Source organism: Ostrinia furnacalis, unplaced genomic scaffold (assembly GCF_004193835.3).
Source record: "Ostrinia furnacalis isolate ACB-3 unplaced genomic scaffold, ASM419383v2 OfSCF2409, whole genome shotgun sequence".
Classification (NCBI taxonomy): Eukaryota; Metazoa; Arthropoda; class Insecta; order Lepidoptera; family Crambidae; genus Ostrinia; species Ostrinia furnacalis.
This window is the reverse complement of record NW_021132648.1, coordinates 593,951-620,753: the sequence shown is the minus strand read 5'-3', so window position 1 is coordinate 620,753 and position 26,803 is coordinate 593,951. Positions and strand designations below refer to the sequence as shown.

The 26,803-nt window shown below is 38.3% G+C and overlaps 1 protein-coding gene across 1 annotated transcript; it reads right to left on the bottom strand.

The window, feature by feature from the left end:
- Window positions 1-7,974: 7,974 nt before the first annotated feature.
- On the bottom strand, window positions 7,975-25,721 carry LOC114355451 (uncharacterized). Its single transcript, XM_028308293.1, has 4 exons — window positions 25,700-25,721; window positions 25,404-25,570; window positions 20,599-21,593; window positions 7,975-8,139 (listed from the first exon to the last, which is right to left on the bottom strand). The coding sequence occupies exons 3-4, from the start codon at window positions 21,510-21,512 to the stop codon at window positions 7,983-7,985; spliced, it is 1,071 nt and encodes a 356-aa protein (XP_028164094.1). The 5' UTR covers window positions 21,513-21,593; window positions 25,404-25,570; window positions 25,700-25,721; the 3' UTR covers window positions 7,975-7,982.
- Window positions 25,722-26,803: the final 1,082 nt, after the last annotated feature.

Below are 26,803 nucleotides of genomic sequence, written 5' to 3'. Positions count from 1 at the left end.
TCGTCGAAACGGCAGGAAAGTAAATAGGACCTTTTTACTTTATAAAAGTGTCTATGTGTTCCAAAACCCGTTTTAGTGAGAAATAATTGAGTAAAAAAATGCAACACGAAAGTTTAAAATATTGCATTTTTTTTCTATATACTCAAAATTTAAGCTCCCTATTTAAGTATGATGATGCAATAAAAATATTAACTGGCTTTTATGACTTTCATTATAAATTGAATTATCTCTCACTATTTCTCTCTGCTTCTCAGCACTGGCCCATTTATTGTCCCGAAGCAGTGACAGGGTTAATAATTACACATCCAAGACGTGTTTTTAAAAGCCTACTTGCAAAAATAAAATGAGTTTTATGATTTCTTATGAGTTTTAACGGTTTCTAATATTGATTGTATTTGTGACGTAAAGAATAAGAAAATTCGACAAAAAGTATGGCTAACTTTTGAACCGCTTTCAAATAATATGTATAACAATAATAAACAATACATTGCGTTAATTTTTTACACAATTAAAAGGGACAACATTTTACAGCATGAAATGCATACTTCTATGACAGTGTATTTTGCACTTCAAGTAGGTATTCAATAGCGCCATTTCATCACATTTCAAGTGTTTTCTCAAAAGAAATGCACCGGTCGTTTGGTTTCTTTCGTCGGATTCCTGAAACGCGCGCACGCCGTACCAAAGCGAGATCAATGGATGACAGGCGACGGTGATACAATTATTTATGGTTATTAGCTTTAAGAATTTAATTACAGCCTTAGTTTTTCATGACGGTAAAACGTGAACGTTGATTTATAATTTGATTGATTGCGGTATAATATTTTTTAGTGTAATTTAATGCAATCCGTCTCCTCATGGATAAATAAATGATTTTTTACGAATGTTATTGACAAAGGTAAAATAAAATGTCATTTTATTACAGTTTTATTAACAATTGAAGTTAATAACAGTAATAATAATAAATCTTATTAGTATAATCTATACTATCCCACAATTAAATGTTTCTCCAGTTTTACAACGGCAATTTGCTTTCACGACAATTACTATTTTATGAATGTACAATAATTATATTCATCAGGCGAAACAAGTTGATTTTATGTTACGTTAGAACACAATGCCCTATAAAATTATGTAATGGTAATCTTCACCCGGAAGGTAAACTTTAATTTGACCATTTCCCAAAAAAAAATTCTAATAATAACTCTATTGACATGAAAACTGTGATCACATCATTTTTGTTTGAAAAACGACCCTATTACAACTGTGTTAGGATAGTACAGTGTTTACGTGCCGTCGTCTGACCCTCACTTATAAATCTATATATATAAAAGAAAGTCGTGTTAGTTACTTCGCTTATAACTCAAGAACGGCTGAACCGATTTAGCTGAAAATTGTCCGGGAGGTAGTTTAGAGCCAGGAGAAGGACATAGGATACTTTTTATCCCGTTCGAAATTAAAAAAAAGTCTGCTTATTTATTGCCATTAAGGCGGAACAAAGTTCGCCGGGTCAGCTAGTAAATAAATAAAATGTATTTGCTTAAAATGTGGTTTACATAGGTTTTACAATTACAAAATATTTATCCTCATATTTTACCAATATTACGGCATGCAAAATCTATCTCTCTCTCATTAAAAAAATAATCTGAAAAGCTTATTTGTTATTTAGGTACGTTATCATTTTAACATCCATCCTTTAGCACATTCACTGCTGAACATACGTGTATACCTCCCTTAATGATTATAACTATTTTCCAGTTTCAGTTTTTCTAAAATCAGGACTTTTCCCACCTCTCATCCCCACTCCTTCAACTCCTGTTTATCCAATACTAGCTGACCCGGCGAACTTTGTTCCGCCTTAATGGCAATAAATAAGCAGACTTTTTTTTAATTTCGAACGGGATAAAAAGTATCCTATGTCCTTCTCCTGGCTCTAAACTACCTCCCTGACAATTTTCAGCTAAATCGGTTCAGCCGTTCTTGAGTTATAAGCGAAGTAACTAACACGACTTTCTTTTATATATATAATATAGATCTACAGCTTGACCGCCAGTAAAACTCAATCAGCACTTCATCTGTCAGGGAAAGTTAACCTGTCATTGGACTCTACAATCTGTCTCGTAAAATTCCCACTTAGAAAGCAATAACAAACATCCAGTCCAGACTAATCTCGCAACGGTCCCGGACCCGTTACGTTCACGTATCGTGCTCGGACAGTTACGCGTCCCGGCCGAGCGAGATGGACGGACAAAAACCCCTAATGATGCGCCTAGGGCTAGCAGTCATTTATTTTCTTCCCTAGTAGTAAGAATTTGTGATCCTCTACCAAAAGGTTAAAGGCGAGAAGGTAAAGATTATAGACTTGTCTAGAATTTTCAGGCTGGAATGCGTCAAAAGATTTTATTATACAGCTGTTTTTGTCTTAAAAGTTATTCTAGTCTTTTACCCCATCCCTTGAGTTGATATCACATAAACTCACAAAAATAAATTTTTATGAGTGTACTAACCCTTGTTACGCAGTATGAACCCACGATGTTTTATTTGACCATAATCTTTCAGTCAGGTCTAGTATCAATTTCCAATTCAATATTTAGCAATAAGTTCTACTCGCCAGTTTAAGTAACTTTTTATGTCAAGTTAATATACTTCTCAAACTTAAACTAGGTAGCCCTACTTCCGAGTTGCAACACGGCTCGGTCGATTAGACCAGGCCAATGGCGTGTGACGGGTTAGTCAATGATTTGCACCAAATACATAAAACGATAAATAAATATGTGCATGTGCGGGAACAATCCACACTAAATACATAATCGCTGGCACGTCGCGGAAGCGCTTTATACAGGGTGGAAACGATAAGTGATCTCACTCGAATATTTCTAAACTATACATATCAAAAAACTAGTTACTGATCCTAAAAGTGCTTCATGAGCTCTATCAAATGGTATTAATAATAGGTTTCTGAATAAACTGGATCTATCCGAAAATTCAATGTTTCCAGCTTCCATACATTTGGTAAAGTCACATTATTTTAAAAACTACACATGATATCGTTAAACTAATTACTGATTCTAAAAGTGCTTCACAAGCTCTATCCAATGGTATTAATATTAGGTTACAGAATAAACGGGATCTATCAAAAAAAACAATGTTCCCGTCTTCCATACATTTAGTACTACCACAGTCATGACACTCATCTCTTGACAATATTATAGCAAGTAAAGCCTAAAACGAATGTTTTCCATGAATAATTTTAAAGAAGAATATAATTTACGAGTTTATTTTAAGAGTTTATTATTCAATAAAAAAAACACACTTGTGATATTGTGTGTCTGGCATACATTTAGTATGGAAGCTGGAAACATTGAATTTTCAAATAGATCCAGTTTATTCTGTAACCTATTATTGGTACCGTTTGAAAGAGTTCATGAAGCACTTTCAGGATCAGTAACCAGTTTTTCAATATCTTGTATAGTTTAGAAATAATCGAGTGAGATCACTTAACGTTTCCACCCTGTATGTTTATGACATTAGTTTTTATATCATTTGTAATTATCACCTAATTACATGAGACATTAATTTCCTAGAATCCAAAATAAAAGATAATATGAACAAAAAATCAGAAAAAAGAAAAATAATGTTGCAGAAGTTAACTTCGTTCGTTGATTGAGCGTATCGAGCGTATAAGGAAGTTGTCAAAGAGGGAATTCGTGGTCAGTCGTAATAGTATACTTGAGGACTAATACCTTCATCAAATCAAAGGATCATGTTTTGCGGTGGAAATTGCGTATTTAAAAATTATCAGCTATTAGCTATTTAAATATACCTACCTAATATAAAAATTAACATTAAAAAAATATCTGTCGGCAGACAGCGGCGCACCCCTAGGCTCCTCGGTAGGTTACATCCCGCCCTATGACCGCGGAAGACGTCTTGGGTCGTGTTTGGTACATAAAACGCCCTCCACTGATAGTAGCGGGAATACCCCGATTTTTTACCAGGTTGAAACATAAAGTCTCACGAGACATCAGGAGTAGTGTTTGCCAACAACCGCCTGCAGCTTCTGCCTATACAGGAGCTGCAGTAACAGGAAGGGGGGTGGTATTAGTCTAGCTACTCACGAGACATCAGGCGTACTGTTAGCTAGCAGTCGCACGCAGTCGTGGCAGATGCTCCCACCGGCATGGCTCGTCCGCACCACAACTTCTGGCTATGCAGGAGTGGCAGTAATAGATAGAAGGGTGTTAGTCTAAAGCCCGGTCTGTGAGCACGTAGAATTTTGTACAATGACCCCGAGCTACCCATCCTTATCGCTCGCGCGTAATTATATTGCTGTCGTGACTGTGCGACGATCGACCGCAGTGAGTGTGCGAGAACCTATGGCTGTATAGGAGTGGCAGTAGTAGGTAGAAAGATGTGTATAGCTACTCACGAGACATCAGGCGTGGTGTTGGCCAGCAGCCGCACGCAGTCGAGGCAGCCTCGCGCGGCCGCGTAGTGCAGCGCGAGCGCGCCGTTGTTGGCGCGCCAGAACCTATGGCTGTATAGGAGTGGCAGTAGTAGCCAGAAGGGTGTTAGTGTAGCTACTCACGAGACATCAGGCGTGGTGTTGGCCAGCGGTCGCACGCAGTCGAGACAGCCGCGCGCGGCTGCGTATTCAGCGCGAGCGCGCCGTTGTTGGCGCGCCAGAACCTATGGCTGTATAGGAGTGGCAGTGAAGGTAGAGGAGTGTTAGTGTAGCTACTCACGAGACATCAGGCGTGGTGTTGGCTAACAGTCGCACGCAGTCGAAGCAGTTGCGCCGGCCGGCATGGCTCGCCCACACTACAGCTTCTAGCTATACAGGAGCTGCAGTAACAGGAAGGTAGCGCGAGCGCGCCGTTGTTGGCGCGCCAGAACCTATGGCTGTATAGGAGTGGCAGTAAAGGTAAAAGGCAGAAGTTGCAGTAATAGCAAGAGGGGTAAGATTAGTGTAGCTACTCACGAGACATCGGGCGTGGTATTGGCTAACAGTCGCACGCAGTCGAGGCAGCCACGCGCGGCCGCGTAGTGTAGCGCGAGCGCGCCGTTGTTGGCGCGCCCGAACCTATGGCTGTATAGGAGTGGCAGTGAAGGTAGAAGGGTATTAGTGTAGCTACTCACGAGACATCAGGCGTGGTGTTGGCCAGCAGCCGCACGCAGTCGAGGCAGCCGTTGTTGGCGCGCCAGAACCTATGGCTGTATAGGAGTGGCAGTGAAGGTAGAAGGGTATTAGTGTAGCTACTCACGAGACATCAGGCGTGGTGTTAGCTAACAACCGCACGCAGTCGAAGCAGTTGCGCCGTCTGGCATGGCTCATCCGCACTACAGCTTCTGGCTATGCAGGAGTGGCAGTAATAGATAGAAGGGTGTTAGTCAAAAGCCCGGTCTGTGAACACGTAGAATTTTGTACAATGACCCCAAGCTACCCATCCTTATCGCTCGCGCGTAATTATATTGCTGTCGTGCGTGACTGTGCGATGATTGACCGCAGTGAGTGTGCGAGAACCTATGGCTGTATAGGAGTGACAGTAAAGGTAGAAGGGTGTTAGTGTAGCTACTCACGAGACATCAGGCGTGGTGTTAGCTAACAGCCGCACCGTTGTTGGCGCGCCAGAACCTATGGCTGTATAGGAGTGGCAGTAGGAAGTAGAAAGGTGTGTGTAGCTACTCACGAGACATCGGGCGTGGTGTTGGCCAGCAGCCGCACGCAGTCGACGCAGCCCGCACCACAGCTTCTGGCTGGCTATACAGAAGTTGCAGTAATAGCAAGAGGGGTAAGATTAGTGTAGCTACTCACGAGACATCAGGCGTGGTGTTGGCTAACAGTCGCACGCAGTCGAGGCAGCCGCGAGCCGCCGCGTAGTGTAGCGCGAGCGCGCCGTTGTTGGCGCGCCAGAACCTATGGCTTTATAAAAGTGGCAGTCCAAGGAAAAGTCGAAGGAACCCGATCGCGTGGCAGGTCACCAATGCGCTGGACCGACAAAGTGAAATCAGCAGTGGGAGACGGTGTATGTGACTGCACCAGACAGTCTGCCAATAGAGAGAGATGGAGGGAGATCGTGCGGAGAGTTGTATCCGCATCTACAACCGATGTGAACAATAGTAGGTAGAAGGGTGTGTGTAGCTACTCACGAGACATCAGGCGTGGTGTTGGCTAACAACCGCACGCAGTCGAAGCAGTTGCGCCGTCTGGCATGGCTCATCCGCACCACAGCTTCTGGCTATGCAGGAGTGGCAGTAATAGATAGAAGGGTGTTAGTCAAAAGCCCGGTCTGTGAGCACGTAGAATTTTGTACAATGACCCCGAGCTACCCATCCTTATCCCTCGCGCGTAATTATATTGCTGTCGTGACTGTGCGACGATCGACCGCAGTGAGTGTGCGAGAACCTATGGCTGTATAGGTGTGGCAGTGAAGGTAGAAGGGTGTTAGTGTAGCTACTCACGAGACATCGGGCGTGGTATTGGCTAACAGTCGCACGCAGTCGAGGCAGCCTCGCGCGGCCGCGTAGTGCAGCGCGAGCGCGCCGTTGTTGGCGCGCCAGGAACCTATGGCTGTATAGGAGTGGCAGTAAAGGTAGAAGGGTGTTAGTCTAGCTACTCACGAGACATCAGGCGTGGTGTTGGCCAGCAGTCGCACGCAGTCGAGGCAGCCTCGCGCGGCCGCGTAGTGCAGCGCGAGCGCGCCGTTGTTGGCGCGCCAGAACCTATGGCTGTATAATAGTGGCAGTGATAGGTAGAAGGGTGTTATTAGTCTAGCTACTCACGAGACATCAGGCGTGGTGTTGGCTAACAGTCGCACGCAGTCGAGGCAACCGCGTAGTGCAGTGCGAGCGCGCCGTTGTTGGCGCGCCCGAACCTATGGCTGTATAGGAGTGGCAGTGAAGGTAAAAGGCAGAAGTTGCAGTAATAGCAAGAGGGGTAAGATTAGTGTAGCTACTCACGAGACATCGGGCGTGGTGTTGGCTAACAGTCGCACGCAGTCGAGGCAGTTGCGCCGGCCGGCATGGCTCGCCCACACTACAGCTTCAAGCTATACAGGAGCTGCAGTAACAGGAAGGTATGGTATTAGTGTAGCTACTCACGAGACATCAGGCGTGGTGTTGGCCAGCAACCACACGCAGTTGAGGCAGCCGCGTAGTGCAGTGCGGGCGCGCCGTTGTTGGCGGGCCAGAACCTATGGCTGTATAGGAGTGGCAGTAAAGGTAAAAGGAAGAAGTTGCACTAATAGCAAGAGGGGTAAGATTAGTGTAGCTACTCACGAGACATCGGGCGTGGTGTTGGCTAACAGTCGCACGCAGTCGAGGCAGCCGCGCGCGGCCGCGTAGTGTAGCAGAACCTATGGCTTTATAAGAGTGGCAGTCCAAGGAAAAGTCGAAGGAACCCGATCGCGTGGCAGGTCACCAATGCGCTGGACCGACCAAGTGAAATCAGCAGTGGGAGACGGTGTACGTGACTGCACCAGACAGTCTGCCAATAGAGAGAGATGGAGGGAGATCGTGCGGAGAGTTGTATCCGCATCTACAACCGATGTGAACAACAGTAGGTAGAAGGGTATTAGTGTAGCTACTCACGAGACATCAGGCGTGGTGTTAGCTAACAGTCGCACGCAGTCGAGGCAGCCTCGCGCGGCCGCGTAGTGCAGCGCGAGCGCGCCGTTGTTGGCGCGCCAGAACCTATGGCTGTATAGGAGTGGCAATGATAAGTAGAAGGGTGTTAGTCTAGCTACTCACGAGACATCAGGCGTAGTGTTGGCTAACAGTCGCACGCAGTCGAGGCAGCCCGCACCACAGCTTCTGGCTGGCTATACAGAAGTTGCAGTAATAGCAAGAGGGGTAAGATTAGTGTAGCTACTCACGAGACATCAGGCGTGGTGTTGGCTAACAGCCGCACCGTTGTTGGCGCGCCAGAACCTATGGCTTCATAAGAGTGGCAGTAGTAGGTAGAAGGGTGTTAGTCTAGCTACTCACGAGACATCAGGCGTGGTGTTGGCCAGCAGTCGCACGCAGTCGAGGCAGCCTCGCGCGGCCGCGTAGTGTAGCGCGAGCGCGCCGTTGTTGGCGCGCCCGCCCGCCGGCATGGCCCGCCCGCACCACCACCCCTCGACAGCTAGGCGGCCGCTCCTGGAAACGAATTCAAATATTTATTTACTAGCTTTCCGCCCGCGGCTTCGCCCGCGTGGAATTTTTTCTGTCACAGAAAAACTTTATCGCGCGCGTCCCTGTTTCAAAAACCGAGATAAAAACTATCCTATGTTCTTTCCCGGGACTCAAACTATATCTATGCCAAATTTTATCAAAATCGGTTGCGAGGTTTAAGCGGGAAAGCGTAACAGACAGACAGACAGACAGAGTTACTTTCGCATTTATAATATTAGTTGGGATTTTATTCGGAAAACCAACAGCAATACAATTTAAATAATGGGACCTTAAATTATGTATCTGCTTAGCCATTTATAGGTAATCGCAAATGGAAGTTAAGATGCAAATAGACCATATGCCATAGCAGACATTAATAGAATTTACAAATGAAAACTTAACAGTCAACAGTAATTTTTAAGCGCCGCTGGATTGGGAGTCGAAAAAGTTTGAATTGAATAATTTATTTATAGTAGTGGGTTTCGTTCGAAATAATTCTAGATCACTATATTTTTATATATGTTATAACATGTTAAAACCAGCTTTTAAAGGAAGGAAGGCAGACTTTTTCGGGGCAGGGCAGACTTGGTCGGACGCGGTGAGGAAGACGGTGGGCGGGAGTTTGCATCGTGCGGTCCACACAGCTTATGACCGCAGTCTGTGGAGGAACACTATCTGTGGTCGCGATCCTCATCAGTGAGGGACTGAGGAAGAAGAAGAAGAAAACCAGCTTTTCTATGTATAGTCCAGTCATTAAAGCATTATAGATGGAAATCCGTGGAACACAATTTTTGACTTCGGGACTTTATTTAGACTAGTTAGGAGGTGAACATAGCAAAAGTCCCCGCCCTTTGCCCTTGAGCCGGCGGGGAGAGGGGGATTTAAAGGTACCACTTTTCGGTTTTTCGCTTAATCCTCGGAAACTATGCGTCCTAGTGACATGACTACTATGAACCAAAAAAAGCTTATTCAATTTGCTACAGGTGAGATAGTGAAGTTTTTCTATAACTTGTATAGTTTTCGCGGCGTCTGCTCTAGAAGGTCTGTAATATTGGAAATTTTATTTTTGTCTTACATGTTTCCATCTAAATAAATAAAGTCCCGTGGTCAGAAATTGTGTTCCAGGGATTTCTCTCTACACCGTCGTTAAAGCATTCATTGACTGGACTAGTATAATAAGTATGTATTTACAAAAAAAAAAGTATTTAAGTATGTTTATATCCGTTCTCTAGTACCCATAGTACAAGCTTTGCTTAGTTTGGGACTAGAAGCGCAGTGCAAAATGTCCAAGGATATTTATTATTATTATTTATTTTAAACCACTAGGTGGACCGACGATCTGGTGAGGGTCGCGGGAGGTGCCTGGATGCGGCGCTGGACCGGTCTTTGTGGAAATCCTTGGGGGAGGCCTTTGTCCAGCAGTGGACGTCTTTCGGCTCAAATGAACGAACGAAAACCAGCTTTTAAACACAAGTGCGTGTACTTTGCCCCAGACCCTGGCAGATATCGATAGGGGAGACATAGTAGAATTGTGACCAAGGAGAGTGACATTATCGATTTTTGGAAACTTATTAACATCAGTGAGCTCTCAACAGTAATTACAACGCGTATTTATTAGCTCGAGACTTGAACTCTCGAAGGGCTTAACTAGACTATTAGTAATTTTTCTAATTGTACCTAAAAATATTACGAAACTACTAAAAATATTACAGGCCAAGAGCTTCCTCGTTGTGTATAAAAAAAAAGTTCTTTTACAAAAACGTAATTTTTTGATGATGAACAATTTCTTTATAGCCAAAGTGTGTATTTTTGGGTGTGGCTTCACCTACGTGAATTTTCGTATAACCTATATTACTCTAAATAAACTAACCAGAACTAGAACCAATCCATTCATATTTTATAAGACTTCTTCTGATTTTAGGCACCGATACTTTAGTAATCCCAACTAATATTATAAATGCGAAAGTAACTCTATCTGTCTGTCTGTCTGTCTGTCTGTCTGTCTGTCTGTCTGTCTGTCTGTCTGTCTGTCTGTCTGTTACGCTTTCCCGCTTAAACCTCGCAACCGATTTTGATGAAATTTGGCATAGAGATAGTTTGAGTCCCGGGAAAGAACATAGGATAGTTTTTATCCCGGTTTTTGAAACAGGGACGCGCGCGATAAAGTTTTTCTGTGACAGACAAAATTCCACGCGGGCGAAGCCGCGGGCGGAAAGCTAGTACTGTATAATTACACTAGCAGTAATTTATTGATAAGATTGGCAATGTACACCTAGTTGAATGCTAGTTAACAACTAATCAATAGTAATTACTAGTAATTATGACATTAATGAGTATTATAAATTTAGGAAAAGTATTCTGAAACATAGTAATTTCAAGTAATTACTTGTTAACAGTTTTATAAAATACAAACATACTATAAATTCTCTTGAAATGTTCTGTTTTTCTTGAATTCATTAGTCGAAATTGTGTATTAAAAATGAAGTATCGAAATAAACTTACAAATCATGTCTATCTACAAACAGTTATCCAACAATTACTTAAAATTTTAAATTACTAAAGCCGAAAACTATCATTCGACCCATCCCATACAAAAGACATCAACGCGTCAAAAGCTTTGGCTTTGCGTTCAATAAGAACGCTCAATTGTTTTGGTATAAAACGCCATCTATCGAGTCGCACTTGCATTACTTCGCCGCTTTAAAAGCAAGCGTTCTAACTCGAACCAGTTGTATCGTTGATTTAAGTTTACAGTAAAATGCTAGATGGCGCTAGTGAGTGAAACGTGAAAAGAGGTTTAATTTTTATCTTTTTCAGGTTACAGCGAAACGGGATTTTAATATAAATAAATCGATGATGTTAACATTGATCTTGACATTTCGCATGATTATTGTCATTTGCTATTACTATCAGTCTAAATCTTATAACTAAAAGTCTCTCAACTGTTCAAAAAGTGTCTCAGACACGCATGGCTTATTGTGGCCGATGGCCAACCAACCTTAGGAAAAAAACGTCTACTTTCCTACATTAGAACCTCAAGCAGAGGTAAATTCTCGTGCAAATTAAGATTGTTATTTCCGCTGACCAGCTTAAATCTCAATTCCCCTTAAGAAAGAGCAGTCATTTTCCTGTTTTTACTCTACTTTCACTCATTAATCTTACTGATGATCTTGTATACTGGATATAACTGGGTATAATAACATGTCTTCTTCCTATTTCATAATGATGTTAATACAGCTATCTCTTATAGTAAAGTTAAATATAAATCAGTGTGTTCAATATAAACAACAATATTAGAAGGATTTTATGTCATATAGGTACACTGAAAAAAATACTTTGGTTACTGCTTACACAAGTGACTTGCGAACTGGAGGTTACTACTAACTAGGTACTATGGTTATAAGGAACAAAATTTTGTGTAAATTATACAAACTATTTTGTAGTGAGCTAAACCTGGTTTGGGTATAGGTTAACACTCAGAACGCAAGTCACTCATTTGTGTAAGCAGTAACGAAACATTTTTTTTCAGTGTATGTATATTTTGAACACAAAACTTAATGAATTTAGAAATTAATTTATACTCATTTCATAATCATGATACAATGATATACGTATTTATATTTTTTATTAAAACTGTTACCAATTTTGGAATAAATATTATGCAATTATCAAAATGTATTAACGATAGCAGTGATCAGCATATTTTTATCAAAAGGCAGGTAAGTAGGCTTGAAAAAAGCAAGGTGACAAAGAATCAGATGCAAAAATGCATTTACAAGTTAATAATTGCATAAGAACCGGTCAGTAAAACGGTACTGAATACTTCAGCTTTATCCGAAGGCAAAATGGACTTTATGTAAAGGCTTTAGAGGTGTTTGAGTGATCCCTGTGGGTCTACATATGACCCAGTTAAATCTGCAACTGTATTCAGCGTTAGATTTTATTGTTATGTCAACTGGTTTATAGAGTACAAACATTCCATGTAAATAGTATTAGTAATTCTAGAAGCTTAATGGTCTCTTGAAACTTTGTTTTCAAATTCGAAGGTAGTGTTAATCCAGGATTATTACTCTGAACTAGTAGGTACATCATTTTGCCTTTTATTTTAAAAGACTTTATTAAAAAAACATAACCCTCCTTCTGACACAGTCGGGTAATGAACTATCAATTGAAACTTTAACCTAAATTAATTAAGTTCTAAAGCTTACTTTAAAAACAACCGTAGCGTTATATTGGCAAATTTATAAGTTTGAAATCAAGAGAGCTTTTTCATATCTTTCATCATATCAATACTTATTCCTAAATTGCACGATAGAGTTGGAGTATCATAATCAATTCGCAATCATCGAAAGTTGATCAGATTAATGTAATTTTGATAATCGGTGCACTGACTCGCGATTACACAATAACCTTGAGCGTGAGAGGTCACCGGTGATAGTAAAAAGGTGTTTAAACTCTTCGGCGACAATTTGATGACACGGTTATTTGTAAAGGTCAGCTTTTATTCTCTTTGAGAAGCAAAAATGTTCAGTTTCAAACTGTAGGCTATATTATTGTATTGTACTTTAGCAATAACCTTTCATTTAGCAGTAATAAAAAATAATACAGTAACGAAAATGTTAACAGCACTTTTGTTTTTCGATAGTTAGATGTAAGATTGTTCCTCTGTGGTTGAGAAAAGCTCACTTTGCGCAAGGTTTTCGTTACGGGTAAAGCATCGTTTCCAACTGTTCTTCACCTATTAGGTATCTCAATTTCCCCGTTTTACTTTAAAAAGTGACATCAAGACATCGTTTGTGCATGGTCACTTCATTTGAGATGAGAGCAAGAGCCAACTCATTTAAATTTAAAAACATCACTGAGACAGTTCTGTCTTTGCTTGTAATATCCTACTAATATTATTCTATCATATTTTATTCATATAATTTCTTAGGACTATAAGTCCACCATCCTGAACTGAAAGTAAAGAAAAGCCATTATCAGCGATAAAAACTTGAAATAATCGAGTCAACAACCGAAAGTGATTTCATTCCCATTATATACTATCGCTCATCACATACTGCATCACAGCTTGGGGTGGTACTGCAACTTCTACATTACTACAACTAGAAAGATCTCAGCGCTCAGTTCTAAAGGTAATGCTATTTAAAAACCGCTTATTTCCAACAGATCTTCTTCACCAAGAATGCAACCTGCTTAGCGTCAGACAGCTCTTTATTCAATCAATCTCTACTTCAGCCCACAAATCTGTATTGAATTCCGACGATTTAAGCAACTCCTATCATAAAAGAATTTTTAAAATCCCAGTCCCTTTAACAAGAACTTCATTTGCCCACCGTTTCAATACATTCCTCAGCCCATTCATTTATAATAAAATAGTTAAATGCTGCAACATTAAAGACAAATCTACTCGAGAGGCTAAACAAAAAAATTGGAACATGGCTTACCTCACTAGATTACGATGACACAGAGCATTTCATACGCATACTAAAATAACATTATCAACTAAATTCACTACAGACACAACACATACTCAAGCAACTTCAACAATTATTTAGCTTACTAAGAAGACCTTTATGTTATATCATACTAATAAAACATAGCACAATAATCGATTATAACATCTGATTATGCATCCATACATTAATATTGTTGTTAGTTTTAAGTACCTACTACATCGTAAAACTGTCTCCTGGCCTCCACGACACAGGCTTGCCTAGTGTGGAGTCCAACGTTATTATGTGAAAATATGTAATGATATTTTGGTAATAAATGATTTTATTTATTATTTATTTATTTATTANGTACTTAGCATTATTATTGTTTTTATTTTATCAGGATATACCTCTTAGTTTAAAAGTTATTACGTTTTCTTTACGAGAAGTAATTGGAAGAAAAAAAATCTATAAAAATTAAAAAAAAATCTCAAAAAATTTTTGACCTCTTTTTTCTCGAAAAAAATAGGTCTAGTTTCACATATTTTCATATGTGCACTTTATCGTGACTCACACTGTATATTTTGGGGATCTTCAGTAATCCAGTCATACTCTCTTTTCCACTCCGGTTTATTTTATTTGGAGTCTTTTTGGTATTTTTCGTTTGTAATCGGCGTTAGCGGCGCAATAGAATTTGACGCACTTTCGTTATCACTACCACTTTCCATACCTAATTTATATAAGATTTCAACTTTTCAAAAGAAATAACAACATCTAGTTAAAAACGATTCTGCCGATAAATAAAGCAGACCAAAATATCGTTTGACGACGTTAAAATTTACGTTGTCAATTTGACATTGACCAGTTCGTTACGTGCGATGGGGCGGAAAGGTTCTGGAATGGAGGCCGCGTACCGGAAAACGCAGCGTGGGACGTCCACCTACAAGGTGGACCGACGACATCGTAAAGGTAGCAGGGAAGCGCTGGACGCAGGCCGCTACCAATCAATCAACATGGAAAGCATTGGGGTAGGCCTATGTTCAGCAGTGGACGTCCTATGGCTGAAATGATGAAGTTCGTTACGCAAGCGTTCGGCGGATACACGCTATCGCCTATCGGGTATGTTCACGGACCTCATCAAAGGAAATGGTACGTGCGTAATATGATGCGAAATAGGTTATATGACTTAGGCCCAGTTTTTTGAATCTTAGTTAAAATAACTAATTGTTAAATTTTGCTACTAATGGTTAAATATTAACAAAATGTAAACAAATAGTTAAAAAATGTACTAAAAGTCAAGCTAACCATTGTTCGAAAAACATTTTTTTCTGATAGTTAACCACTTGTCATTTGACATCTGTCAAATTTGACTATTAGTTATTTTAACTACGAATCAAAAAACCGGGCCTTAACCATCTTAACAGTTAAAAGTTACTTTAAAGACGCGTTCTTATTTTTTTAAATGAAGGATTTGTTTGTTAGATTTGTCGGTGTTGAAAATATAGTATTTTTGCGTATTAAATATTTTTTCAACAGTATATAGTACGCAGACCCGAAATATAGTACAATACTATATATTATAGTACGGTTGGCAACCCTACCTCAAACGGTTCTTTAGGTATTGACGTCCAAAAATCTACATGGCTGACCTATAAGACCAAATTCTAACCACTTCTAAATGACCTTGAAGGTTCAAATTTGGCATCCAGATAGGTAGTTGTGTAAATACAAAGGAACAAATAAAAAATCACACAATTTTAATATTTCACAAGTGATAGATAGATTTTAGTGCCCTAAATGTCGATTTTTGAACGTCAATACTTAAATAACCGTTTGAGGTATATTTTGGAAATTTGAAGCTGATGTTTATCTTGCAAGTCTCAACACATGAGCCAAAGAAGAACGGTCACGCCCCATACAAAAAAAACCCAGACCCGACAGAAACGAGACATACCTCAGTTGTTTTGTCATGTCTTAATTAGTTAAATTATATATTTCTTATATTCGAAATCTATGTATAACACCAAAATATTACCCTTTGTTTTTGTTCAGGCGTCATACAAAAACTAATACAAAATGCCTATTTGTCACCAAAATTGGTAAATGTATGTACCTAAATGTCTATTACAGCTGCTTTGGAATGTATCTAGGTGACCTGGAGATACAGCCGGATTATACAGGGTGGAAACGAGAAGTTACAAAATCCAAAAATTATATGTTACCAGCTTCCATAATCTGTAACCTATTATTTGGTACTATTTGAAAGAGCTCGTGAAGCACTTTCAGAATCAGTAACTAGATTTTCGATATCTTGTATAGTTTAGAAATAATCGAGTGAGATCACTTACCGTTTCCACCCTGTATAATCCGGCTGTATCTCCAGGTCACCTAGATACATTCCATAGCAGCTGTAATAGACATTTAGGTACATATATTTACCAATTTTGGTGATAAATAGGCATTTTGTATTAGTTTTTGTATAACGCCTGAACTAAAACAAAGGGTAATATTTTGGTGTTATACATAGATTTCGAATATAAAAAATATATAATTTAACTAATTAAGACATGACAAAAAAACTGAGATATGTCTCGTTTCTGTCGGGCCTGGGTCACAGATGACCGTTCTTCTTTGAAGTGTTAATGCACAGTACTTTTCAACCGACTTCAAAAAAGGAGGAGGTTCTCAATTCGACCCGTATGTTTTTTTTTATTTTTTTTTTCTATGTTTGTTACGCGATAACTCCGCCAATTATGAACCGATTTGAACAAATCTTTTTTCGGCGTATAGGTAATACCTCAAGGGTGGTCCCATTTAAATTTAATAATAGAAAAAACAACCCCCAAGGGTGGAAAATTGGGGATGAACTTTTTTATACGCAATATCTCCGCCGATTTTAAACCAATTTGAACGATAATTTTTTTGTTGAATAGGTATTATCAAAAGGGTGGTTTCATGCAAATTTAAAGAAAATATTTCACCTCCAAGGGTGGAAAATTGGGGATGAACTTTTTTATACGCAATATCTCCGCCGATTATAAATCAATTTGAACGATTATTTTTTTGTTGAATAGGTATTATCAAAAGGGTGGTTTCATGCGAATTTGAAGAAAATATTTCACCCCCAAGGGTGGAAAATTGGGGATGAACTTTTTTATACGCAATATTTTTAATTTTTAGTTTTTTTTTGTGTTCACGCATTTGAAGTCGGTTTTATTTTTTTTAAAAGTTAATTATTGAGTGATGAGGAATCAAAAGTGGTTCCAAGTGGTTCGTCTAAATATACGCACGGTGCAGTCCCCTCCCTGGAACTAGGCTTAACATGCTCCCGCATGTCTAGAATATTAGCTCAATGTTGATTTAGTCGATTTTCTCCTGATGGGAACATGTAAGACAAAAATAAAATTTCCAATATTACAGACCTTCTAGAGCAGATGCCGCGAAAACTATACAAGATATAGAAAAACTTGACCATCTCACCTGTAGCAAATTGAATAAGCTTTTTTTGGTTCATAGTAGTCATGTCACTAGGACGCATAGTTTCCGAGGATTAAGCGAAAAACCGAAAAGTGGTACCTTTAAACCCCCCTCTCCCCGCCGGCTTAAGGGCTAAGGGCGGGGACTTTTGCTATGTTCACCTCCTAACTAGTCTAAATAAAGTCCCGAGGTCAGAAATTGTGTTCCACGGATTTCTCTCTACACCGTCGTTAAAGCATTCATTGACTGGACTATTATGGAATCATTACTGATATCAAACAACGATGATATCTACTTATGTGCAGACAAAATTACCAGACCGACGCACGTGCGTGATGCTATTCTAAAGTACTGAGTATTAAACCGTTTTCTACTGCTCCAGTAAATAAATCAATTAGTCTTACTCAAAACAACGATTAACTAGTGTTTGTAAATAGAAATAGATGAAAGTAACGCCACGAAAATAATGCGAATTTGATTTCTCTGGTAAAAATGCTTGTGTTTCGGAATTAATAAATTCTTCAAAAGTGCATTTCGTTATTACTCGTACATATTTTATTTCATTCATATGCCATAACATTTTTTTATTATCATGGCAGAAAGTATTATCTAATATTATTTCAGTCTTTTCTCTATTTTAAAATCTTTTAAGAGACATTAAACTATTCGGCCAAATTCATCAAGTATAGCTCAACTAGGACTTTTATGAGTTATCTTCGTTGTCGACAGGTTAACGTTCGTTTTCGATAACCATGTGGTATTAAATAACGTAATGGCTTTGCTAACTCCCCAAATAAGTAAACAATAGTAGCTGAACAGGGTCTTCTTTGTTAAATTGTGTTAAATGTTATCAATTACAACTGATAACATTTAACTAATAACACTTAACTGATAACACTACAGTGTTTTGTGCCTTTCTACAGAATCCATGAGGAATCATTTTTTTATTTTAGTTTATAGGTAGTCTCATTGTTACCTTTTTGGCATGATTATTAGAAAACGCTAACTAATGATTTTATAGTGAAAATATGCACAATTTCTCTGCACGGCCTATTTATTCTCTATGTACAGTCATTCATATCAGACTATATACGTTTTCGTGGGAATTTAGTACTTATCACTGCATAAGATCTCACGGTATTGAGCTTTATGTGACGTCATATGTATGTGCAATTGACAAGACAAATGCCAATCTGCTCTGCGATTAATAACGTTGTTTACGGACTTCAAATATGTATGTATACAGCGTGATTATGTACAGTCAACCGCATATAAAACTGTACATTTTTGACACAAAATAGCACGTATTAGAACTACATAAAGATGCCAAAGTTTTTAGCTTGATTTGCTGTTGTTTGTACATCGAGAAACGTAAGTTGTCAAAATGTTTATTTAATGGTTTGAAATTCCGAGTAACTATCAGAAAAATAACTGACCATCTTATTGATTGTATGAGCCAGTTTTTTTAATCCGTAGTTAACTCAATGTTTTTCGACAATAACCAGCTGAATTTTTACCAATTTTAAATGATTGGTTCATATTTTGTAAATATTTATTTAACTATGATTAATCAAACCCCTTCCATCTCCATCATCATCTATCAAATATCTGCCTATATAGAAAAGTTCACTTTTTGTCGAAATAGCTACGGATCACAAAACTGAACCTAGCTAATGACCCAGCCAACGTGAAAACAACTTCTTTGAAAATTCCCTTCGTCGAGAAAGACCTCTACCCCTATAGACCCCTATGTCCCTTTACTGGTACACATTATAATACTTGCCGTACTTTTCCCTATATTTTATAAACCTTTGCTTAGTCATAATAGGCATATTAATACCGAAACAGGGGGGACACAATAGCGTCACGGTACGCTAGGCGGCTTCCGCAGTGGCGCGCTTCACACAGAGTGATGCCACTTGGCCGTAACATTAGTTGGGTTATTGATAAAAATAATTACTTATATAAATGCAAAAATAACTGTCTGTCTGCTATTTTCAGAGTACTCTAGTTTTGATGAAATAAAACAAAGATAGATAGAAGCGAGACTGGTGCTATTTGTGAAATAAATCTTAAAGGAAATTAAATGGGAGATGAATATAATATGAGGTACCCATTTTCTTCTTAAATTAGGCATATAAAACATTTTTATTTATTCGCTTAACTAGTAAATTAGTGTCAATTTTAATGTAAAAAAAATACGTAGGTACCAAGGCCAATTTTAAGTTAGTTTGTTCATGTTTTACTTTTTCAGAATTTTCCATACTTATCTGTAAGTTAAGTATGATAATAATATACTCGTAAATCAACAACACAGCCTGTATATAGGTTCGACGTGTCAGTGAAGTGACCTTATGTGAATTGTGAATCGATGAAAATATTAGCGAAATAACCATTTTGACCCACATAGAGCCATTGTGTTACAGTGGTTAACGTGAACTCTGCAAAACCCCATGAATGTCAACAGCATTGAATGAAAGACAACTCATTGGTTGCCTATTTTCTAGATACATAATGATAGTTTTTGGACATAACACAAGCTATAATAAAATAAAATAAAGGTTTAATATAATTGATAAACGTTGACTATATGCCAGATATCTCTCTCCGAACCTTGCAATAAACTAACAGCCAAAGTGACAAATAGTTTCTAATAGTCTGTCAGGGACTCTATCAGCAAGCTAACGATAAATAAAGTGCTTAAACAGGTCTTTTATTGTCTTTCAATAAGGCTGCGGATTTGTTTGTTTAAATACATAAAAACTATAAGGCTAAGTTGCACCACCATCTTACTTTAACAAAAGTCAAATACGGTAAAACTCCATCCAAAAAACTCCGATTATTGTTAAAGTAAGTTGGTGCAAATCAGCCTAAGTTTTTCTCCAGACAAAAACCTGTTAGGCCAAAACAAACAAAAACTGCCACCAAAATAATTGTTTAAATAATAAAGCTCTCACGCGCAGCCATTATTTTGGTACACACGACACATTTACTTTCGTCACGATTTTCGATCTGAGTTTGTTGTTTAATAACCTGAATCATTAACATGGAGATGAGTGTAGTTATTAACTATTTAATTACAGGAACTAACGTCTATTGTTATTATGAGGACGAGTGAAAATTCATCTTCTATTATAATAGTCACAAATAATTATTTGTGACTCATACAGTTTAAAGTATACGAATATACGAATAGGTATCAGACTTGACTTTTTAGGTTACTCAATAAAATGGACAGTTTAACGTGTCATCCACAGCAGAGTCATATATATTTTCAGACAATGAGGTAGATTCATTATTCATACCCATATTTCCTAACTGGGAATAAATCTACGTATACAAAATTACTCTACATGTGTGTTCCACTTGGAAATCGAACCCGGAACATATGAGTCGATTAATCTCATACGCATAACTGTGGTATAACATAAAAATGTTAATTAAAAGCATTAACAAGTTGTTACAGTGAAGTGGTTACAGTTAGCTCTTAAAATTTGTTTAGAAATAGCCGTTCAAAAAGTGAAATGTTTACCTAAAATTGCCGGCGCGTAAAGCAATCTCTAGCGTGTCGAGGTCTTCCTCATAGTCGTGGCACAACTCCATCGTGGAATTCCTTGCTTCGTGCACATCGAACAGCACAGCACCATCCCCCAACTTGTCCGTCAAAACGCTTTTGTACGACCGCGTTCCAAAACTAGACGTCAAAGACGACCCTCTGGGAAACCTCCTCGGAGGCACATTCACGTTCTGAGCCAACTGCAATGGCTTCCTCAACCTCCTCTTCATATATCTTCTCATCCTCAAAGACAGCATCACACGAATACGAATGTGACGCTTTATATTCCTATCATAACGAATTTGCTCCTTCAATTTCTTATCCCGTTTCTTCTTCCGCGGAACTTCGTCTATCCGCTCCAAATGAGTATAACTACGGTCTACTAATCTATCATTATCTAAAAGTGGAGAACGGTGGAAGAAGTCACTGTGGTTGTTCTTCCACGCCTTACTTAATGACCAGTTCTCCCCGTACGAGGAGTTTTTGAAAGTGCATTGGATAGGCTTCTCATAGATATCTTCTTCCAGCGCAAACATTCTTCTAGAGAGCAGAAAATTGTCGATGTTCCGTCGGAGCGTGCTGCTCTCGGAACTCACAGTCGCGTTGATCAAGTTTGAAGTTAGCGTTTCAGATTTCTTTTCAAGAAGAGCATTGTCGTAGTTCAGTTTGCTCGGCTCCGGCGGTAGTTCCCTGCTTTTTCGCTTCGCTATCGTCATGATCCTCCTTTTCATTGCTGACATGTTCGTCAGCTCGCTTTTCAGAAGCGGATCTTTGCGCTTATCTGACGTCATGTCAGGAGACCACGCGCCGTTCTCCGAGCAACTACAGAAGTCTTTAATGAGCCGAGCTATAGCGTTACAGCTGTCATCCCTTGAACGTTCCTTAGGCATTTTCCTTTGGGCTCATCTCTTGATCGTCTCGGTTCGTTACTTAACTGTCACTACTAAGAAAGAGCACAGAAAATCAGTCCGCTGTAATGTGGAATTTGGAATTAATTAGTGACGGTGTACTTCCGTATCGTTACGAGGTGGTTAGGTAATCCCGAAATGTGACCGTGTCTTGAGAACCGTCGCTATTCGCTTTAGTTATTTGAGGCAGGGATGTTATGGATATCCGTAACCGTAACCGAAACTTTCGGATATCCGAAATAAAAAAACATCCGAAGCCGTAACCGTAACCGATTCAAAAGTTCCGGATAGTTTCGGATGTAGGCAGTTTAAATTGTTTTTGTATAATATTATACATACATATGTAAAGGCATAACAGCCTGATTTACCTTTATAATGCCATCTAGTATCAATTTTTATTTTTTACTAGCTTTCCGCCCGCGGCTTCGCCCGCGTGGAATTTTGTCTGTCACAGAAAAACTTTATCGCGCGCGTCCCTGTTTCAAAAACCGGGATAAAAACTATCCTATGTTCTTTCCCGGGACTCAAATTATATCTATGCCAAATTTCATCAAAATCGGTTGCGAGGTTTAAGCGGGAAAGCGTAACAGACAGACAGACAGACAGACAGACAGACAGAGTTACTTTCGCATTTATAATATTAGTTGGGATTTCTTTTTATTCGACGTAAAGTGTGCGGCCATGATTGAACCGTGTTGGACAACTATTGCAAATTGCATTCTAAAGCACAGATATCCGTAACCGTAACCGAAACTTTAAGATATCCGAAATAAAGAAATATCCGTAACCGTCACCGAAACCGGTATAATATTATTCCTATATCCGTAACCGTATCCATAACCGAAACTACATATCCATAACATCCCTAATTTGAGGTACAAACGTCCATCAATGGCTCTTTACAACTTTAATCGATTACCCAATGGTTCTAGCACCAAAATAGTCTTTGTACCGTTTTATTGACTCGTTAAAGTTATACAATGCGATGATTAGCGTTTTAACGCGTCTATGAAACTTGGCTAATGGTGACTCAGTAACTGACCCAGTCGGTCAGTTTAAAATTATAGCGTAAAACTGCAGGCGATGAAATAAAAATATGTTTAATAGTTCCTCGTTTCATCATGCTACTCGTATATTAAATTAGTTGTTTTGAAACTTTTTGCAACGGATGCTAAGTAACCGATATCCCTGTTGCAAGAAATAGTTCAAATTCCAAAAATTTTTAATGACCAAACCAATAAACTGCCCTTGTACTAAAACAGTCCGCTAATATTTGATATTGATTTTACGTATTTTAAGAAACGCTTCAACAGTTTTTATCTCTTTGTTCAACTCGACTTCATTAATAAAAGATTAACACAATGTAAGTGCAAGTATCAAATGCCTTATCTACACACCGTTTGAAGTCCTGCAATTAACGTTATCTCCAATCAGCTGTATATCTGTGATTATAAGACTATGTAATTTTTATAATTTGCATGCTGCATGGTATAGAAAGTGTTTGGCCGCTACGCTCGACGATCAAGCAACATTATTTAACATTTATCAATAAAAAAATGTCAATAACATGTTCTTAAACCACACGTATTACAAATGACGGCTACAAGAGCAGCAATGTTGTTACTTATGAAATGTTTCTTTACAATTAAATGTTTTGTGTAGTTTATTTCTTGATATGTATATTTTTTAATCTAGTGAGCTAATCTAATAAAACTTCAGTGTACCTACCATGAGTTTACGTTAGGTGTGCTCGCTAGCGAGTACGTTAAAAATCTCTATGAAGATTTTGTTTCTTGAAAGTAGCCGCTAGTGGCGCTGCACGATATGTCATACAATTAAATGTCATTTTTTTACGCAGTCGCTAGCGAGCACACCTAACGTAAACTCATGGTAAGCACACAGATGAGCCTCGCACTAATGTGGTAACTCTACGTTTCCCTTGATAAATAAATAAAAACAAGTAAGTGATTTTTTTTTGCCTTGCAAAAGGTGCTATTGGATTACTCCAGTTGCAGGACGGTGTGCTATTTTTTGGGAATCTGAACGTGTATAAATTAATATGTGCAGTTTGTTTTAGTGTTTGTTTATTTAAATAGCTTGGTCATTTGTTGTCAGAGTTATTGAAAAAGAAATAACTTTTTTTTGTCAACAGACAGACATCTACAAAACCTAAACTCCAGACCAATAGAAATAGGCATTTCAACTGTTTCAACTAAAGTAAACTAAACTGTTGTGTCGTGAATTAGTAGTGTTGTAATCGAAATTACGATACAGCAACAAATCGATGCAAATTGATTAATGAGATGATTACTCGTACTGCATTGCTTATTCGGTTTACATTTGCATGCTATCGGTAAAACAAGTTAGTGCTAAATGTTGATGTGATAAATCGTTTATGCTACGATTACAAATGGTTTGAATACTCAATTGAAACCTTCCTTCTCCTTTAATAAATTCTGGGTGCCAAACGCTAACGGGTACTTATCGCATTTTAAGAATTGAAATGTTTCATTAGATCATAATTATAAGGACTTATGATTATTTCATTTACAAGTATTATCTAGGATGCTTAGTACAGTACGTCCTATTTATTTGTGAGGATATATTATTTTGGTTCAAAGTCTGCGCCACTGAGTAGTATATTCCTGTCGTGTAATTTTCTTTAAGATTTTCCTATTCAAGAGAGAAACAAATATGTATTTACTATATGACATACAACTAGCAGCATACATCTAGCCGTTTCAGCTATCTGGAACTTTTCATGGAAAATGTTCCGATATCAAACTGAAAGCTCGAATTTTATCTTCGATCTAGTTTTCGCGTGATTGCCGGGTTCCTACATAATTAAAAGGAATGGGCCTAATTCATCGCGGGTAATTATAATCAAGCCAATGTGACGGAAAGCGGCGTTTTTCATACATTTGTTTCATACGTGTGCTCGGACAATTACTATTGGCGACATGCACATAATTAATTCTTCGTGTAAGGAAAACATTTGTTGATATTGCTCAAAAAGCCACATGAATATGGTGATTGCTTATTTACTGGCAAAATCTATGTTTTTAGGTAATATCTATTTATTAATACAGATTTTAAATAGGTGGAGGTTTTTTACGATATAACATTCAACGATATTTTCAGCAATTATAAACGTGACACCGGCTTCAAGCATCAGTATTACGGCGTAATTATTTTTTATTAATTCAGTAATTTCTCGCTTTTTAGTGCCCGTTTTTAAGTGCCTTTTCACGTAATATTCTGTGTAAGGTGTGGTGATTTCAGATAATGTAATAAAAGATGTAACAAAAGTACATATATCATAACATTACTCTGAAAAGTGCTTCGCACAGATTTATTGCCTTGATTCTTGATGATAATAATATTATAAAATTGTATTGTTATTTTAAAAGGAGTTTTGTCGGTAAGATAATTAAGTAGGCCGTTATTTTATACGAGTAAATTAGAACAATTGCTTTTTAATAACTACCTAACATTACAAACGACATCTGGCATGAATGAAATAAAAATCTCATAAAATTTTAACGCATTTCTCTTTAGAAAACACAGTTATCTAAAACGTATAATAACATGCATTGACCATGACTATCCATCTGTATGTAAATAAAGTAAAAGCCGACAGAGTAAACAAAGCGGTGGCATGAAAGGCAATAATTACTCCATGAGCATGCGAGATTCTGTTCCCAACTTTTTCCTAGAAATTTCTAAGACTATTTTCCCAGAACCATTGTGCGTTTTCCTCAAAAAACTCGACGACATGTTTACGACCGAAACTTTTAACGAGTCCGATAACATCGTTCGGTAATCGGTACCCAAGACACGATCGATCATTTTCACGACACCATCCAATCATACCAAATAAGAAGAGTAAGGCACTAATCAGTCAAATTATAAATATCCATCATCTCCGAAGAATTTTTGCATTGCGCAATAACAGTTTCACATTCACTCTCACACGGCACGTTTGTAAAATGTTAATTCACTTTCTTGCACGAAACTTGTTCCGATAATTCATTCATGATCTGTGGGTTAAAAGTTTGACATGTCAAAACGCGCGCCAAAAGTTTGACGTTTTGTTTTTTTCGCGTTCAAGGCGCGGGTGTCGGTAAATCGGCTTTCGGGCGCGGACTACGGTGCGCGTATATCACGACGTGTAATTATGTTGAGTTGACCATGTCGAATTGCGCGTGTCGAGCGACTGCCGCGCGGGCAGCGGCCTCGCTCTTTCTCCCATTCCACATAGGTGATATGATGATACAGTCTGTTGATGGAAATTAACATTCGCGATGCATTGTTCGCTTGACAGCTGTTCGTTGCACCATGGGCGACGCACGTGCTTCCGAGCCGGTGCTTCAAACAATATAGAGTCGATTATTATAATTTATTCACGATATGAGCGAGTGAAAAGTCAATAGAAACTAATGGGAAAGTAATAGGAGTACATAATAATTATGTTAATCTATCTGATATAATAAAGGCAAAATGATTTAGAAAAGGTGTTGTTTAGATATGATTAATCTTATCAACAAAAATAAAAGTGTATTTTAGCAGTTTAATTTTATTTGCAAGAAATAGTTCTTTATCAAAAAATTCAATTAAAAAATTGGTTAAAATGGTTCTAATTTTGTCGGTCTTCAATCATCAAAAAAGACCGTTTTTAATATGTAATTAAAGATTCCTTATTTAAACAATAAAAACTGCTAGAAACATTAACGAATGGCGTGTTTTACGTTTACGATTTGATGTTATTTCCTCATAAATATTCAGTTCTTTTATTTGATAAAACAATATTTGACAAAATATTTATTGATTTATTTTCATACTATTATCACGGGAACCCGATGCCTATAAATCTTGAATCATTCCAAATCAATCTCACTAGATGGCGACATAAGTATCGAATTTCTGAAGACGTTTGTAAAAAGTCACTAATGGTCAGTAAACTGTAATGAAAAAATGTTTTACACATTAATTTGTTCATTTAAACACAGTGAATGATTCAAATAAACAATATTTCTTCATATAATAAAATTTTATCTTTAGTAAAAACTGAAGTCTTAGACAATCGTTTTTGCNAATTAAGCATTATATCACGTTCATGTTCACCTGCACATTCCAACCGTTGAGCGTTTTTTTCGAATTGACTACCCAGTCCCTGAATGGACAGGAGCTTGACCGCAATCCGTGAGGTGTTCCTGTGTGCCTACCATGAGTTTACGTTAGATGAGCTCGCTAGCGAATACGTCAAAAAATTC